The sequence below is a fragment of the Pristiophorus japonicus genome, chromosome 14 (assembly GCF_044704955.1).
Source record: "Pristiophorus japonicus isolate sPriJap1 chromosome 14, sPriJap1.hap1, whole genome shotgun sequence".
In the NCBI taxonomy this organism is placed as follows: Eukaryota; Metazoa; Chordata; class Chondrichthyes; family Pristiophoridae; genus Pristiophorus; species Pristiophorus japonicus.
Genome location: NC_091990.1, coordinates 97,704,873 through 97,723,463, shown reverse-complemented (window position 1 = coordinate 97,723,463; position 18,591 = coordinate 97,704,873). Strand labels below are relative to the sequence as shown.

The following is an 18,591-nucleotide window of genomic DNA, read 5'->3' as shown; positions in this document are numbered from 1 at the left end:
TTTTTGTTGGACCTCGGCCTTGAGCCGCCTGTAATGTTGCTTTGCTGCTCCCGAGTTGGGTTGTTGCTTAAGGCTCAGAAATGTCCTGCACTTGCGATCTATTAGTTCTTGGATCTCCTGATCATTCTCATCAAACCAATCCTGGTATTTTCTGATTGAGTGACCAAGCGTCTCTTCGCAGGCATTGGTTATGGAAGCCTGGAGGGCAGACCAAGTGCTGTGGGCATGCTGCGTCTCAGGGTCATCAAGGCACGCCAGATTAACTGTGAGGCACTGGCTGTATAGGGCTCTCTTAGCAGGGTCTTTAAATGCCCCCGGCATTGACTTTTTGTGGCACTGCTTCTGGTGTCCCCTCCGCTTTGGGGCTATGTTGATGTCGATGATGGATTGGATTAGGCGGTGGTCCGTCCAGCAGTCATCAGCTCCTGTCATGGCGCGGGTGATGCGCCCATCCTTGCAATCCCTGGCTCGGACGATGACATAGTCGAGCAGGTGCCAGTGTTTGGAGCGAGGGTATTGCCACGATGCCTTGTATTTGTCCCTCTGGCGGAACAACGTGTTGGTAATGAGAAGTTCATGTTCTAGACAAGTGTCAGCTGTGGTCAGTGGGTAGCACATTCGCCTCTGAGTCAGAAGGTTGTGGGTTCCAGTCCCATTCCAGGAACTTGTGCACATCAACTTAGACTGACCCTCCAGTGCAGTGCTGAGGGAGAGCTGCACTGTCAGAGGTGCCATCTTTCGGATGAGACATTAAACAGAGGTCCCGTCTGCCCTCTCAGGTGGACGTAAAAGGTGGCACTATTTCGAAGAAGAGCAGGGGAGTTATGGCCAATATTTTATTTGCAACTATAAATGGGCACCATAACACAGCTTGGTGGTGTACTGTATTAACATGCTAACAAGCTGCACCATTAAGTGGTAGTATTATGTCCGTAATGTACTGATGAATGACTCCACGCGGCAATGTGTTGTACTCAAACTGTAATGACCTTGGTCCTTTATTCCAAACTCCAGAGTGAGGCACAAGCATGGTGTGCAGCCTTTTATAGTGGGCCCTGCCACCAGGGCAGGAAATCCCCGGTCTCCACCAGTTGCACCCTCTAGTGGTTATAGCATGTGTATATACACAGTGTAAACCTTATTGATAGAACATCAGGTAAACAAGTTTCCATCTTATGCAACCACACAGTGACTACACAGAGAGTACATCCATAGTCTGCATATACAACAGGTAGAATATAAGTTTGCACCTTAATTTGGCACAAGGAAATTCCTATGGAGGAAAAAGGAGTTGTGTCCCTTGCCCGAACATACTGGGAGGGAGGGGACCATTAAAGACTGAGTCAACTCCTGGCACTCGTGTACCTCCTGAGAGGCAAAGCCCCAGGAAGGACCTATGCAGTTCATTGACTTCATCTGTGCCAATGGTGGTGGACCATTCACAGATGTTGAAGTGTTTGGTGTTCTGAGGCAGATGTAACTGCCAACTATGGAACTTTTGTGCTGGACCCAAACGCATTTTCAAAGAACCTGTTCTGAGGAAACAATTAGCACCGTTATCGTTATATTAAAAAGCTTTCAGTGGAACATGTTGCTTTAAGTTGGATCTAATCAAAACCTTACTGAAGAAAATTAATTTGCATTATGCGTTTATTTTGAAGATGATGTTGAACATATTCAAGATGCAGTTGATGTGAGAAATGGTATTGGCTCACATTTTAATAATGTACATGCCTTCTGCTTTATTTTCCTGTTAAACAATTGCATTCACACAACTGCCACGATCATTTTTCTCCCTCTTCTCATTTACACTCAAGCTTGTCAAAGACTTGTTACCAACAAGCAGCATTTTTGAGAATTAATTGTAGAGTCAGGAATTAAAGTCATTGAACTGTATTCATTGAGCTCTTCCACCACCCCCCCCCCCCCCCATCCCACCCATTTTGCTAATTTTCTCCTCTTCTCCCATCCTTTGGGTACAATTCCAAAGATATTGCTTCACCCTCCCCCATCCTGAGCGTTTTGCCGAAATGATCATTGTTTATATGTGAGCCTTAATGCTGAGGAAATGTAACTCTTTTTACGTATATATAACCAATTGAGTGGGTGTTTTTGTTTAAAATGATCTTTTGAAGATACTGCCTGTTGCTGGGGTGGTTGCATAAGGACGGTTCTCCTCTGGAAATGGCCTAGGTAGCTATTATTCTTGTGTGAGCACAGACCACGGAGAGCTTCACAGCTGCGCGCCATCCTATTCTCATATGGTGTCCGCACAAGTGCACTTCAAGCAAGGATCGCCAATAGCAGTATCATCTGAATGATTTTCTCCTTCCTAACCCAAGGGTGCTGATGTCACTTACAGTGCCTTACTGTCCTGTTGAGACCAGCTAACAACAGATACTAGGGATTGTCTTTAAAAATAGGCCACAGGCTAAGAGCACTGGACTGGTGTGACACATTACGGAAGAACTTTCAGTGGAAGGTTTAGTAAATACACACTTACTAAACATTTTTTTTTAAACTAATTTGCAGGAGAATCTGGCGCAAATATTATTGATGTTTCTAAAGAAGCACGCAAGAGGTTTCTGGGTCCACTCCACCCTTCCTTTAATTTAGTGAAGATCATCCGTAGCCGACTTTACAAAGAACTTCCAGACAATGCACACGAGCTTGCAACGGGCCGATTGGGCATTTCGCTGACCCGCGTGTCTGATGGAGAGAATGTGCTGGTAACTGTGTTCAAAAGTAAAGAGGAGCTTGTACAGGTGAAGTAGAAATATTTTTCTGTTTTTTTTCCTACACTTTCTGCTTGGATGGAAAAGGTTCTAATCTCTGGGAATTTCCCACTTTGTGTACCCGATTGATTCATTTGAATGGCCTACTCTTGTTCCTATTTGTGGCTTTCAATGATAATCATGAGGCCTGGATTCAGGAACAGTCTTTATTGTGGATGGTGAACTTTGCTTGCACATCTGCAGTGTAATGACTGCACATGGGTACAAATCATGGCAGTGTCCATGCTGGTTTCTTGTCAGTTTAAGTTTGGCCTGAAATTGATCTGCTGTTTGGGTCATTGTTTGGAATTATAGGCTTGATTTAAATGTCTCTTTTTTTCCTTTCCTCTGTTACTTTGCGTCCGCACCCCACCCCCGCCCTCCAAACTCTTTTATCCTGAAGGTGTTAATTCATGGTATAGTGCTACCTAGTTCAATTAGCCATTATTAAGTGCGCTTTGATATTGGAGTGTTAGCAAGCCATTCAACCATGGGGGAGAATGGCCTCCTTCTGTGCTGTACTACTTTATGATTCTAAGAAGGAACAAACTACCGCCAAGCCCAGATTTGTCCTCGCCCATCTTCCACTGGCATACTTTCCAGTATGAGTCACTGGAAAGTAATCAGGAGTGGAAGCTCTGGTGGACTTTTAATTTTTTTATTAGCACAAGGGTTCTAAGAATAATTCCAATTGCAGCTTTGGCTGAGATCATCTTATCACAGGGCAAGGACCAAACCTGTGACCATCCTGATCTGTTTGGCTCAATCGTCTGATCGGTTTGTTAGAAGATGAATTTACTTCTGTTATCATATTGAGTTTCAATAATGTTTTAGACACTCTTTTACATTTGAATTGGGATCATGACAGAGTGGCATTCAAACAAAGACCTCCATGCACGCGTTCCCCAATTTAGCTGTGGGAATTTTCTTTGTAGGCGCTCTAAAGTGATGCCATTTAAAGGCTTGAAACCTTCAGTGGTCTCCTATTTTATACTGTAGATGGAACTACTGAGCTATTACAATTGGAGGCATTCATCCAATCTGGAAATTCTTGTTGAGTTCGCAATTGAAACTTGGCTGAATTCCATCAGATAATAGAAACATAGAAACATAGAAAATAGATGCAGGAGTAGGCCATTCGGCCCTTTGAGCCTGCGCACCATTCAATATGATCATGGCTGATCATGTAACTTCAGTACCCCACTCCTGCCTTTTTTCCATACCCCCTGATCCCGTTAGCCGTAAGGGTCACATCTAACTCCCTTTTTAATATATCCAACGAACTGGTCTCAACAACTTTCTGTGGTAGAGAATTCCATAGGTTCACAATTCTCTAGGTGAAAAAGTTTCTCCTCGTCTCAGTCCTAGATGGCTTACCCCTTATCCTTAGACTGTGACCTCTAGTTCTGGACTTCCCCAACATCGGGAACATTCTTCCTGCATCTAACCTGTCCAATCCCATCAGAATTTTAGATGCTTTTATGAGATCCCCTCTCATTCTTCTAAATTTCAGTGACTATAAGTCGAGTTGATAGTCTTTCTTCATATGTCAGTCCTGCCATCCCGGGAATCAGTCTGATGAACCTTTGCTGTACTCCCTCAATAGCAAGAATGTCCTTCCTCAGATTAGGAGATCAAAACTGCACACAATACTCAAGGTGTGGTCTCACCAAGGCCCTGTACAACTGCAACAAGACCTCCCTACTCTTATACTTAAATCCTCTCGCTATGAAGGCCAACATGCCATTTGCTTTTTTCACTGCCTGCTTTCAATGACTGATGTACTATGACACCCAGGTCTCGTTGCACCTCCCCTTTTACTAATCTGTCACCATTCAGATAATAATCTGCCTTCCTGTTTTTGCCACCAAAGTGGATAACCTCACACATCCACATTATACTGCATCTGCCATGCATTTGCCCACTCACCTAACCTGTCCAAGTCACCCTGCAGCCTCTTGGCATCCTCCTCACAGCTCACACTGCCACCCAGCTTAGTGTCATCTGCAAACTTGGAGATACTATATTCAATTCCTTCGTCTAAATCATGAATATATATTGTAAATAGCTGAGGTCCCAGCACTGAACCTTGCGGCACCCCACTAGTCACTGCCTGCCATTCTGAAAAGGACCTGTTTATTCCCACTCTTTGCTTCCTGTTTGCCAACCAGTTCTCTATCTATGTCAATACATTACCACCAATACCATGTGCTTTAATTTTGCACACTAATCTCTTGTGTGGGACCTTGTTAAAAGCTTTTTGAAAGTCCAAATACACCCCATCTACTGGTTCTCCCTTATTCACTCTACTAGTTGCATCCTCAAAAAATTCTGGGAGAATTGTCAAGCATGATTTCCCTTTCATAAATCTATGCTGACTTGGACCGATCCTGTCACTACTTTCCAAATGCGCTGCTATTACATTTTTAATAATTGATTCCAGCATTTTCCCCACTACTGATGTCCGGCTATCCGGTCTATAATTCCCTGTTTTCTCTTTCCCTCCTTTTTTAAAAAGTGGGGTTACATTAGCTACCCTCCAATCCATTGGAACTGATCCAGAGTTCATGTAATGTTGGAAATAATAAGACAATGCTTTATTTTGCATAAATACTTTTTTATATAATACTCGGTTTATCTCTCATGTCTCAAATCGCTTCATGTACAATTAATTACTTTTGAAGCATAGTGATGGTTATGTAGGTGAATGTAGGTTATGTAGGAGCAGCCATTTTGCATACATCAAAATACCACAAACATCTATAAGATGAACAACCAGTTAATCTGTTTTTAGTGTATTGTTTGAGGGAGAAATGTTCACCGGAACACAGAGAGCAAGGAGTTCTCTTGATCAAAAAATACAAATAACTTACTGACTTGTATTGATTGCATAAAAACAAACAAATTTAAGTTGTCTATTATCTGATTGTGCTCCAGGAAACCAAATAAGGATTTAAATTCACTTCTGGTTGAGATTAATTTAATTGGATAAAATAAGAATGAATTAGCTTTCCTGAAGTGCTTACTACTGCAATACACAATAAGCATTTGGTCCAACCTTAGACAGTGATCAAAGATTGTACTTATTTGAGAGGAAAAAGTACAAGTCTGGTGTGCTTAAGACATGTTACAATGTGCATGTGTCTAAATATATTTTTAAAGGTTACTTTTAGTGGAATGTTGCATTGAATCTTTCAAAAACATTATTTCCATACCACAAGTATGGATAATCCCCATTTATTGCAACTAGTGGAACAAAGACCTCCCCACATCCATGCACCAGAAACCAAAACCTTAATGACTAAAAGCAATAAGCTTTCTGGCCTGGACTTTCTACTCGTGAAAGTACTGTCCTAATCTACCAAATTCCCTAGATTCCCAGCAGAGCATAATGGCATAAGTTATTTTTATACTCCCAGTCATAAAAGTTGTATCACTGGCAGCTCATTAAAAATATCTCTTGATCTGTTTGCAGGCCTGTATATGCAGCACGTTTATTCCTGTGTACTGTGGACTAATACCACCAACACTGCAAGGAGTGGTAAGTTAAACTGTGAGTAGAAAGTATGAGGAAAATGATCTGGAGTTTGACCAGGATGTTAAATAATACTGTTAAGTATCAAATTACATAGAAAATCCAAATTAATCTGGATTTATCTGCCTCCCCTTTCACAATAAATATATTAAATTACTGCTGTCATTCAGCAAAGTTTCATATTTTTTTTCTAAGTTTACTCTCTCTCATTTCTCTCGCTTTCCCCCTCAGAAAGTAATTATTGGCAAGCTGCAGCAAGCATCACAGCAAACCCAGTCCTGTTCTCAACTGATGTGCATGTGCACACTCCCACCTGGGTTCAAGAACAGGATCTGTCACCATTTTTTTACTTCCTTAGTTCAGGCATGCTGAGGCATATTGTAGCATCCTGGCCTCCACCCTGGCTGAGATCAACTAGTTTGCAATAGACTGGGAATCGATCTTGGTCTGTATGGCTCAGCGACTCAATGCCTTCATTTGGTGAGCCCTTAAGAAAGCTCTCAGATTTTTATGCTTACACACACTAGACATAAGGCCCTGGAGTTTCCGCTCAATTGCAGAATTTTAAGCGCAAGTTACGTTCAACATTAATCGCGTTTCCGCGATCTTTTGCACTGGATTAAAAGCATTGCGTTAGAAGCTGGCCCGCTCACAAATGTGGCCATGCCCCCCCCCCCCCCCCCCGCCACCCCCGATCGAATTAATCGTTATTGTGAGTTTCCGCTAATTGTGCCCATGTGCCGGCCTTCGAGTAGACGCTTAAAGTTAAGCTGTACTTTTTAAGTGCAAGGACACTAAATGGCACCTTTTTAAAAGCCTTTCCATATATAGTTTTTAAATGACTAAGAAACTGATTACTGTACTCCAATATAACTAGCAAATGGTTCTGTGTATTGTTCATTTATTTAAAAGCAGATTACTCACAGGTTGAAATACTTATTTTTTTGTGATTAAACCCATTTTCAGCTGTTTTAATCAAACTGCACCAAATTACCACTTAAGTATGTCGAGGAATACTTCTTAAAAGCAAAAAAAAATGAAGTTCTAAAATGCAGCCCGGTTGTGTTGGTTCATGGCAGATTTTATGTTTGGCGAAATGCAAATGAGTTTGAATGGAAACTCGAAGGGAAAAAAACCACTTATCAGAACTAGTGTAATTTTGGGTGTAATTTGTGCCTGGATCGCTGATTGCGCCCAAACGGAAACTCTACCCCAAGATCTCCTTTAACGAAAATCTATCATTTATATTCTATAAATCATGCCTCCCTCGTTGTTTCCTTTTCTAAAAACAGAAAAGGAATACCCTGGGTTAGAGTTTTACTAAACTCTTGTTTGTGAATGTGCAGAGGGGAGAAAAGTCCCCTCCGTTCTTGTGCACATTTTTAAAGCTACTAGGCTGCTGGAATTTTAATCCTTTTTATTTATATATTTTTTGCCAAGTATATGACTTGCTATAAAATGAAGCCATTTTAATTACCATTTGCCAACAGACCAATATGTTCCCTTGGCTCCCTTTATTTCTAATATCAAATGGATTTCTTTATTGTTAAGGCTAAGACTATATCTGTCCCTTTCCCCACCCACACCGTTAATCACCCAAGCCCTAATTTTTCACCTTCCCTATCATTCAGTAGTTTCTTGTCCTCTTCTGCCCCTTACTAAACTAATTTTTTTCCATGAGACCCATCCCCTGCTCCCTCAATCCTCTCCTCTCTGCACTAAATTACTGACCACTCCACTACCTATCCTAGCCCCCAGGCTTGTGAATTTTGTTAATAGCTCTCTTTGCTCAAATGTAGTCTTTCCCCCCATCTTAAAAACTCTTATCAACACCCCCTTTAAAGAGCCCACCCTCAACCCCTCCATCCGACTGCCCCATTTGTATCCTTCCCTTGTCTTCAGAATCTTCCTCAAAGTTGCTAAACATATCATCTGGTAAAGACACCATACAAGTTGTTGCTTTGTGTTAATACTATATATTTAAAAGCATAAACTGGGGAATTAATTGGCAAGAAAGTGTCCTCCTTCACATGATCCTTGGAATTCTAATGCATCTGCAGTGCTGCCAATTAGTTGGGTTTTTTATGTGTGAGTTTTTGGACGCAGACTTTCATGAATGATCGGAGAGATGAAGCTGATGAAATGTAACTTGTTAACTCCTGATTTGTACTGCAGTGATAATTTGCTTCATTTCACGTTACAAAGCAAGTGCTGAACCACAATGTTATACAATGGTGCACTGATTCTGGGAAAGTTAATTTTGCAATAAATCCCCTGATTACTATCTGCTGATCCCATTCCAACTTTGATGATATTTGACCGTGTTTGTCAATGCTTCCTCTCCCCCACTACTGTGTATGTAAACTCTGCAAGGCAGCTGAAGTTGCAAATTCCAACAGTAAAATGAAAACCCATTTGTATGTATAAAACAAAGTTTGTTTTTGAAAATTTGTTTAAAGCTCTTAACATTGAAGGGGTTCAGCATGACTAATTGTGTAAACCATTCCAGCTTCACTCTCTCTGCTGGATGTTATTTGATCCTCAAGTGCACAGCAACCTTGTGCATTCCGTGATGATGTTTGTTGTCTCTCTTTTACTGAGGACAGATTTGAGGGCCTGATCTTCGAACACTGTCTTCCTCAGGCGGCCGAAGGTTGCGCTGGCGCACTGGAGGCGGTGTTGAACCTTGTCATCGATGTCTGCTCTTGCTGATAATAGGTTCCCGAGGTATGGAAAGTGATCTACAGGACTGTAGTGATACCCACCCTCCTGTATGGCTCAGAGAGGTGGACGATATACAGTAGACACCAAGTCGCTGGAGCAATACCACCAACGATACCTCCGCAAGATCCTGCAAATCTCCTGGGAGGACAGGCGCACCAATGTCAGTGTTCCTGATCAGGCCAACATCCCCAGCATCAAAGCACCGACCACACTTGACCAGCTCCGTTGGGCAGGCCACATTTGTCCGCATGCCAGACACAAGACTCCCAAAGCAAGCGCTCTACTCGGAACTCCTACATGGCAAGCGAGCTCCAGGTGGGCAGAAGAAACCCTCAAAGGCACCCTCAAAGCCTCCTTAATAAAGTGCAACATCTCCACCGACACCTGGGAGTTCCTGGCCAAAGACCGCCCTAAGTGGAGGAAGAGCATCTGGGAGGGTGCTGAGCACCTCGAGTCTCGTCACCGAGAGCATGCAGAAAACAAGCGCAGGCAGCGGAAGGAGAGTGTGGCAAACAAGACTCCCCACCCACCCTTTCTTCCAACGACTGTCTGTCCCCACCTGCGACAGAGACTGTAATTTCTGTATTGGACTGTTCAGTCACCTGAGAACTCACTTTTGGAATGGAAGCAAGTCTTCTTCAATTTCGAGGGACTGCCAGTGATGATGATGATGACTGAGGACAGATTGGCTTATAGCAAACAATACAGCCTTGATAAAGTACAAAGTGCCCTTCTGACATAATGTCTATCTCTCCAATTTGTCCTCCATGTCTCCATTATGCCTCATCACTTATCTCTCCGATGGATAATGTGACAGGCCCAGGATTGAATGTAGGCAGGGAGGCTAGCAGCCTTTAATTTACTTTTCAATTAAAACCTCTCTTGCTGGAGTAGGACTCCACAGGCACAAGTAGCTCTCCAGCAGCTCACCAAAATGCCACTCTTCATGGGCCAAAAGAACAACATGCATTTATATTGAGCTTTTAACGTAGAAAACGATTCCAGGTGCTTTGCAGAGACGGAAGAAAAAAAACCTGTGAGCTCAAATCAATAGTGGGCAAAATAATAGAAAGCATCCTGAAATAGAGATTAGGGAAGTATCAGGAGATGCACTCTATGATAAGTCAAGAATGTGGCCGATCTTACTTGACAAATCTTTGAGGATATCACTGAGTCAGTTGCAGGATAAACTTTAGAAAACATTTTAACATGGAAGATTACAAGGTAAAACGACACAATGGGGGAAGTTTTTGAAGTTGTTAAGGGACAGTATCAACATGGAAAGAGGTGACTAGTAGGCACCTTGAGGATCCATTCTGGAGTCATTGTAGTTTTTAGTATAGATGAATGATTTGTAGGAAGGGACAGTGACTAGGCTCCCCAAGTTTGTCACTGATACTAAATTTGGTGCTGTTTATAAATAATTCAGAATAAGTGGACCAGTTGCAGAGGGATATGGACAGGTTGGAGATTGGATCTAAATGTAAGCAAAGTTCCCCAATGTAGTAAAATTAGCTACCCAATCAGATGCACAATATAGATGGGGGGGAAATAAGAGGATGTAACTCCTTGAATTTTGAGTACATTTCTGTTTCTAGGTGGCAGCTCAGCTCTGTGATAGGACTTCTGGCTCTGATTCAGAAGGTTCAAGCTCCACATCAGTACTTGAGCAAATAATCAGGCTGACACTTCAGTGTGGTATTGAGGGAGTGCTGCACTGTTGAAAAATATATCTTTTGGATGATGCATTAAACTGAGGCCCCATCTGCCTGCTAAGTTGGAGATATTTGAAGAAGAGCAAGAGAATTCTCCCAGTGTCCTCACTAACACATATCCCTCAACTAACTCCACTAAAAGCAGATTATCTGGTCATTTATGTCATTGCTGTTGTGGGACCTTATTGTGTGCACATTTGTTGATGGATTTGCCTACATAACAATGGTAACTGTAATTAATTGGCTGTAAAGCACTTTGGAAAGTCCTGAAGGTATGAAAGATACTATATAAATGTACGTTATTTCTTAATGTGGTCATTGTTTATGCTTTTAATGGTACTTTAATCTACATATAGACTGGGCAAACAAAATTTGCAGTAATAATGTGGAAGACTAATTCATGGAATGCATACAAGCTAGTATTCTAGCTCAGTATTTTGAGGAACCAATTAGGGAGAAGACTATTTTAGATCTAGTATTGTGCAATGAGAAAGGGTTAATTAATAACCTTGTAGTAAAGGTGGCCTTAGGGAAGAGTGACCATAATATGATAGAATTTTATGTTTGAAAGTGATTTTGTTAAATCCAAAACTCGAGTTTTAAATCTAAACAAAGTAAACTACGTAGGTATGAGGGGTGAGTTGTCTAAGGTAGATTGGGAAACTACATTAAAGGGTATGACGGTAGACAAGCAATGGCTTGCATTTAAAGAATTCATACAAAATTTGCAATAAATATATATTCCTTTTTAAAGCACAAAAAACCCACAGGAAAAGTGGTCCAACCGTGGCTAACGAGAAGTTAAAGATCGTATTAGATCAAAGGAAGAGGCTTATAATGTTGCCAAAAAGAGCAATAAGCCTGAGGATTAGGAGGATTTTAGAATTTAGCAAAGGAGGACCAAGAAATTGATAAAGAAAGAGAAAATAGAATATGATAGTAAACTAGTGAAAGACATAAAAACAGACTGTAAACACATCTATAGATATGTGAAGTAAATGTGGCCCCCTTACAGGCTGAGACAGGAGAAATTATAATTGCGAAAATGGAAATGGCAGAGAAATTAAACAACTACTTTGTGTCTGTCTTCACGGAAGAAGAAGCAAAAAACCTCCTGGAAACAGCGGAGAACAAAGGGTCCAGGGAGAATGAGGAACTGAAAGAAATTAGTATTAGTAAAAAATTAGTACTGGAGAAATTAATGGGATTGAAAGCCGATAAATCCTAGGGTTTTGAAAGAGATGGCTATAGAAATAGTGGATGCATTGGTTGTCACCTTCAAAAATTCCATAGATTCTAGAAAGGTTCCTGCAGATTGGAAGGTCGTAAATGTAACCCTGCTATTTAAGAAAGAAAGGGGAGAGAAAATATTGACTACAATCCAGTTAGCCTGACATCAGTAGTAGGGAAAATGCTAGAATCTAGTTTTTTGAGGTTGCAACTAGCAGACTAGATAAGGGGGTGGGGGGGGGGGTTCAGTGGATGTGGAGTATTTGGATTTTCAGAAGGCATTTGATAAGGTACCTCACAAGAGGTTATTAAACAAAATTAGGGCTTATGGGATTGGGGGTAATATACTAGCATGGACTGCGGATTGATTAATGGACGGAAAACAGAGAGTAGGAATAAACGGGTAATTTTCAGATTGGCAGGCTGTAACTAGTGGGATACCACAATGGTCAGTGCTTGCGCCTCTGCTATTCACAATCTAGATCAATGATTTGGATGAGGGGACCAAATGTAATATATCCATGTTTGCTGATAATACAAAGCTAGGTGAGAATGTAAATTGTGAGGAGGATGCAAAGAGACTTCAAAGGAATATAGACAGATAAGTGAATGGGCAAGAACTTGGCAAATAAAGTATAATGTGGAGAAATGTGAAGTTATCCACTTTGGTATGAAAATAGAAAAGCAGAGTATTTTTTAAACAGTGAGAGATTGGAAAATGTTGGTGTTCAGTGGGATCTGGGTGTCCTTTTACACGAATCACTGAAAGTTAACATGCAGATACAGCAAGCAATTAAAAAATCAAATGGTATGTTGGCATTTATTATAAGAGGATTTGAGTATAAGAGTAAAAATGTCTTACTGCAATTATATAGGACTCTGGTGAGACCACACCTGGAGTATTGCGTACAGTTTTGGTCTCTTTACCCAAGGAAGGATATACTTGCCATTGAGGGAGTGCAACGAAGGTTCACCAGACTGATTCCTGAGATGGGGGATTGTCCTGTGAGGAGAGATTGCGTACTCTAGGCCTGAGAGGTGATCTAATTGAAACATACAGAATTCTTGCAGTGCTTGACATGGTAGATGCAGGGAGGATGTTTCCCCTGGATGGGGAGTTTAGAACCAGGGGTCCGAATAAGGGGACGGCCATTTAGGACTGAGATGAGGAGAAATTTCTTTACTCAGAGGGTGGTGAATCTTTGGAATTCTCTACACCAGAGGGCTGTGGATGCTCAGTCGTTGAGTATATTCAAGATAGAGATCGATAGATTTTTGGATATTAAGAGAATCAAGATATGGGGATATGGGGATAGTGCAGGAAAGTGGAGTTGAGGTAGAAGATCAGCCATGTTCTTATTGAATGGCTCCAGGGGCCGAACGGTCTCGTCCTGCTCCTATTTCTTTTGTTCTTGTATATCTAAAATTTATACAGCTAGATGTAAAGGAATCTTTTTTTATTTCAGCTCCTACTATCTTAATTTTTCTTATTTCCTATCTTTAATGTGCATCTGAATGGGTGGGTAATTCAGATATCTGGTTCCAACCATCTACAAACTAGCAATCATGAAGCATGGAAGAGTTCATGAAGTGAATCACCTTTTGGTATTGTTTTATATCCTCTCTTGTCTCATCTCTGGGCACTTTCCCCAAATGGGTTAGGCGAGATTAACAAATTGCCTTGTGAAAACTCAAGGGGTAAAAGTGGTACCATGTTGATCTGTGGGAGACTGTTGGTGCGCCAATAATTTCCTTTGTGAATCCTGTGCATTTAAAAAAAAATGAAATTTGCTGTTGAACTGATTTTGCTGAATACAATTTAATTCCAAATACAGACAAAAGCGGATGGCTGGTTGCCAGGCAACTGGTTACTGCTTCAGCTGTCAGATGAAGGCTTGTATCCAGTGACAAACTAAATGATTTCAGTGAACTAAAGCATTCAAAATTCAACATGACATGAAATTTCAGCCTGACTGATCGTGCATTTTTTGCTGTCAAAGCTAATGCTGGTTCTAATAAACCAGTGTCTAATAATCGATGCTTCAGGACAAATATGCCTTATTCTGGAAATGATTTATTGCACATGCAATATGTAAATAAGGGAAAAGGTGACTCCAGTTCAGCTGGATATGTGTAAATTTGACATTGACCTTTTGTCTCTGTTCAGTGGGTTAATGCCTCTTTTAATTATCTTGCCATTGAAGTAACTAAAACCATAAGGAAAATTACTTGTCGGAGCTGGCACATATTAATGAAGCGTCTGTCAAGATATTAACTGTCTATAATAAAAAGAAAGAAAGACTTGCATTTATATAATGCCTTTCACGACATCAGGATGTCCAAAAGTGCTTTACAGCCAATGAAGTACTTTTGAAGTGCAGTTACTGTCGTAATGCAAAAAACACAGCAATCAATTTGCACACAACAAGCTCCCACAAACGGCAATGAGATACAGGTACATCGTCTCAAATCTGGCAACCTCGGGCTGAGACCGTGCAGATTTTTCTGGATTTCGGACAAGAAAATCAAGAGCGTACATACGTATGTTACCGAGACTGCCAAAGTACTAATGGTAGCATGGGTCAGGTCGGGTCGGGCCGGTTCGAGGATCATTCGGCAAGGTCCGGACCGATTGCACGCCATTTAAAACAGAGCAGCGAAGCCGATAACTAGTCTGGCCTGCCGGTTTTTGGACAATAATTCTGGATTTTATTTTACTGAATATCAAATGGGATTTTCTCAAAAATGTCGGGTTGTCTGACAATTCCGATTTTTGGACAGCTGGATTTGAGACATTGTACCTGTAATGACCAGATACTCTGCTTTTTAGTGATGTTGGTTGAAGGATAAATATTAGCCTTGACACCAGGGAGAACACCGCTGCTCTTCTTCGAAATAGTGGCATTGGATCTTTTACGTCCACCTGAGAGGGCAGACAGGGACTTGGTTCAACATCTCGTCCCAAAGACGGCACCTCTGACAGTGCAGCACTCTGAGTGTCAGCCTGAATTATGTGCTCAAGTCTCTGGAGTGGGATATGGACCCACAACCTTCTGACTCTGGCGAGAGTGCTATCCACTGAGCCACAGCTGACAGGCCACAATGCCCAGATTTGATCCTGCTGCGTGCTGAGTTGTCTGATCTTGGGCAGAGTGCCCATTGTAGTGCTCCAATTAGCCTTAACACTCTTAGATTTAAAGGGGGGAGAACATCAGCTGGGTTTTCTGCTTCTTAACACTGCCACTGCGCGATTGTTTTTTTTTAATCCTCCTCTTCCGCAACCAAGTCAGGTTTTCACAGAGCACTTTGTTTTTCTGTTCACTGAACGTGGGGTTTAGGAAGTCCTGGCAGTAATCTGTGTTATGTGGAAAGAGGATCTTAGGTAACTCGATGAAGTTTAGGGCCATTTTATTTGTTGCATGGCTGCTGCTTGTGCTTCTTAAACAGGTTTCCATTGGCAGTGTCTATGGCAGCCACATGGACTATTTCTCAGATATTACTCATATTACTAAATTACTGTTCAAATTTAGCCAATACCCAGAACAGTGTTTACAGCAGATCTATTTTGACAGCACGGGTTGAGGCATCCCAATTTGGGCCACTCGCTTTGTAAAATTTGGTATGAGCCCTACCAAGCGGAGGGATTCCTGAAAGATGAAGGAAGTAAGATGACCTGTGCCATAGTGTGTGTATATTTAATTTAACTCTGTTACTATGGACATCTGCTGATCAAAATTCTGATCCATTGAACATATTTGTTCCTTTATCAGAGTGCAATTTAGATAACTGAAGTATATCATCTACAAAATATCCTTGCGATAACCTGTCCTTTTATAGGGAACTAGCTAGATATCGAGTTTACTTTCTACCATCCTGTTAACCCCATTATCGTTGTATCATGTGACTAACTGGAAATTTCAGTCCACTGTCGACTTCCAGGTATTATTTGAAAACTAGGGAGGAGTGCATGGGTTCATCGCTTGGAGTGGCACAGAAGTACGGTTTGCCTATGATGGAACAGTAATACTTTAAATCATTAACCAGGAACCTTACTTTTATAAAGTTGAAATACAGGACATAACTGTGACCTCTGAGTCATACTTTGGAAAATAGCATTAGCTCACGGAATTGTACATTCCAGAAAAAAGGTCAAAACCAAGTAAACATTGGCAACTCTTGCTCTGCTGCTGTGCCTTTGATTTTTTGGCGGGTGTATAAAGCTTTTCATCACTTACCTCAAGTGTCTCCGAGTTTGATTTGCGCACCGGAATTAAAAATACGGAATCAACATTTTAGCAGTTTGGGATTAAAGACGTGAGACCATGGTAAAGTATCTCTACGTTATCATGTTGTACACAAGAATATATGATGAAATTGTGTCATCAATGGACTTGGCTGCTGCACATTTGTCTTGCAATTTCAATGAATAGTAGGACTTCAGAAGATAGTGCTGCTGAAGATTGGAGGGTTATTGTTACATGCAGACATTATTGTTACATAGATATTTCCCTGTAACTCACATACGAGATAGCTGCAGTCATTTTCAGTGCAGAGTGCTTTTGCTTCCCGAGCTCATCCAAAAAATAAACCTCCAATATCAACAGTGCCACTTTACAAAGTTGCACTAATTGTTGCCAGTCTAAAGCATCTCTTTTTTGTTTCCTCCCCTCCTATCCTGAAGGAGCTAACATGTTGCCGTACAGCTCCATGGACCCAGCAGCATCTTGCCCAAGAGGCCATTTTTCATGGCGTGAGCTGAGGCAGTGATTATAGAAACATAGAAATCTACAGCGCAAAAGGAGGCCATTTCGGCCCATCGTGTCCGCGCCGGCCAACAAAGAGTCACACGGCCCTCGGTCAGCAGCCCTGAAGGTTACATATAAACCAATGAGCAATGGCGGAAAGGTAAAGAGTATCCAGCCCAACCAGTCCGTCCCACACAACTGCGACACCCCTTGCACCGTAACATTCTATACTCCACCCCAACCGAAGCAATGCGATCTATCAGCAAACTATTCAACTATGGGGATAGACGAGCCTGTTGCTGTCCACATCTGAAATCTATACACCTGCACTTACTAGTGATGAGGAATGGGAACCCTGACTAGATTTATTTCCCTCTTCTTTCCTAGCCAAGGCGCACATTTCTGTATGTAGCCTATGTAAATCATAGAACTAATCGGCATAATGAGGTGTACATCTGTTTAGTTGTTTATATGACTGATCAGGTTCAGCTTGCGCACAGGCAACAACAACAACTTTTATTTATATAGCGCCTTTAATGTAGTAAAACATCCCAAGGCATTTCACAGCAGTGTTATAAGACAATTTGATAAATTTGACAGGTAAGTATAAGAACATAAGAAGTAGGAGCAGAAGGAGGCCATACACCCCCTCGAGCCTGCTCCGCTATCCAATAAGATTATGCCTGATCTTCTACCTCGACTCCACTTTCTCGCCCTATCCCCTTGTGTATAAAGCTTGTTCAAAAAGGTTAATATCCTGAAACCAATGCTCAACAACAGATAGTGGCCAGAAGAGGCAAAATCAGAAAAGCTGGCGTAAGCTCCAATTCCTTTCACAATTACGGATGGACACCATCTATCTCCCAAACTTTATTTGGGCTGGGGTTGGATTGGAGGGAGAGGTATGACTACATTGATTGTTAGTAGTGTGGCCCTTATTGTATTAAAGGCCATACAAGGTTACCTTTAAGTTATTTGCCATGGTACTTACTGTATTAACTATTTTACTACAATTTTATTCTTTTCAGCGATATGTCGACGGAGGAATTACAGATAACTTGCCTCAATATGAATTCAAAAATACAATTACAGTATCTCCCTTCGCGGGAGAAAGTGACATCTGTCCTCGTGATTTCTCCAGCAATATGCACGAGCTAAGAATAACCAATACCAGCATTCAGTTCAATCTTCAAAACTTATACCGCCTTTCCAAGGCCTTATTTCCTCCTGATCCAGAGGTAAGAACAAACAAATAGAGGATGAAGATCCATGCAGTGGTTATTTTTCATTATATAGGATGCTTCGAATCAATATGTGGCCTTGTTTACAAACAGTGCTGCAGATTCATGCCATTCTACCAAAGTGAGCAAATCCGTACAAGAATGCTTTGCTTAGCCCATCTTCTCCAGATGAGGACTTGGGCATTCAAATTTCACAAGGCAGAGGTAGCAGTGTGGGTGTGCTGAATAAACGTTTCTGTTTCAGTAGATATGAAGCTGGAGAGGCATGGTACTACAAAGACCAGCAAAGTTACTGCTGTTAACTATAGAAGGACTACTGCAAACAGGCAACTTTCAGCTCCAAGGAGTCTCTGATGGAAGGTCAGACTGATCACAAGACCAGTCTCCCAACTGAGTTGCTACAGTACGCAATGAGGAAACAATTCTATTCCTGCAGGGTCTCCTAATGTATTCAATTAATTCCAAATTAATATGTCAAAGTATTGGGTGGGAATGGGTGACAAAGAAAGCTTAATGGTTCCTTTATGATTTGATTCCACTGTAACTGGAGACAGTTCTAAGTAGCCTATTTTTGTGTAGTGTGCTATAGTTGAGCATTTTCTTCATACAGATTTTCAAAGGAAAAAA

At 41.4% G+C, this 18,591-nt stretch overlaps 1 protein-coding gene across 1 annotated transcript in view; it reads left to right on the top strand.

Annotated features, from left to right (window-relative positions):
• pnpla2 (patatin-like phospholipase domain containing 2) overlaps positions 1 to 18,591 on the top strand; it is an 83,828-nt gene that overhangs the window by 42,560 nt on the left and 22,677 nt on the right. Inside the window, exons 2-4 of the mRNA XM_070899397.1 lie at positions 2,533 to 2,765; positions 6,250 to 6,315; positions 17,752 to 17,961. Of these exons, the coding sequence (XP_070755498.1) occupies positions 2,533 to 2,765; positions 6,250 to 6,315; positions 17,752 to 17,961 (509 nt within the window). The remainder of the gene's footprint in view (positions 1 to 2,532; positions 2,766 to 6,249; positions 6,316 to 17,751; positions 17,962 to 18,591) is intronic.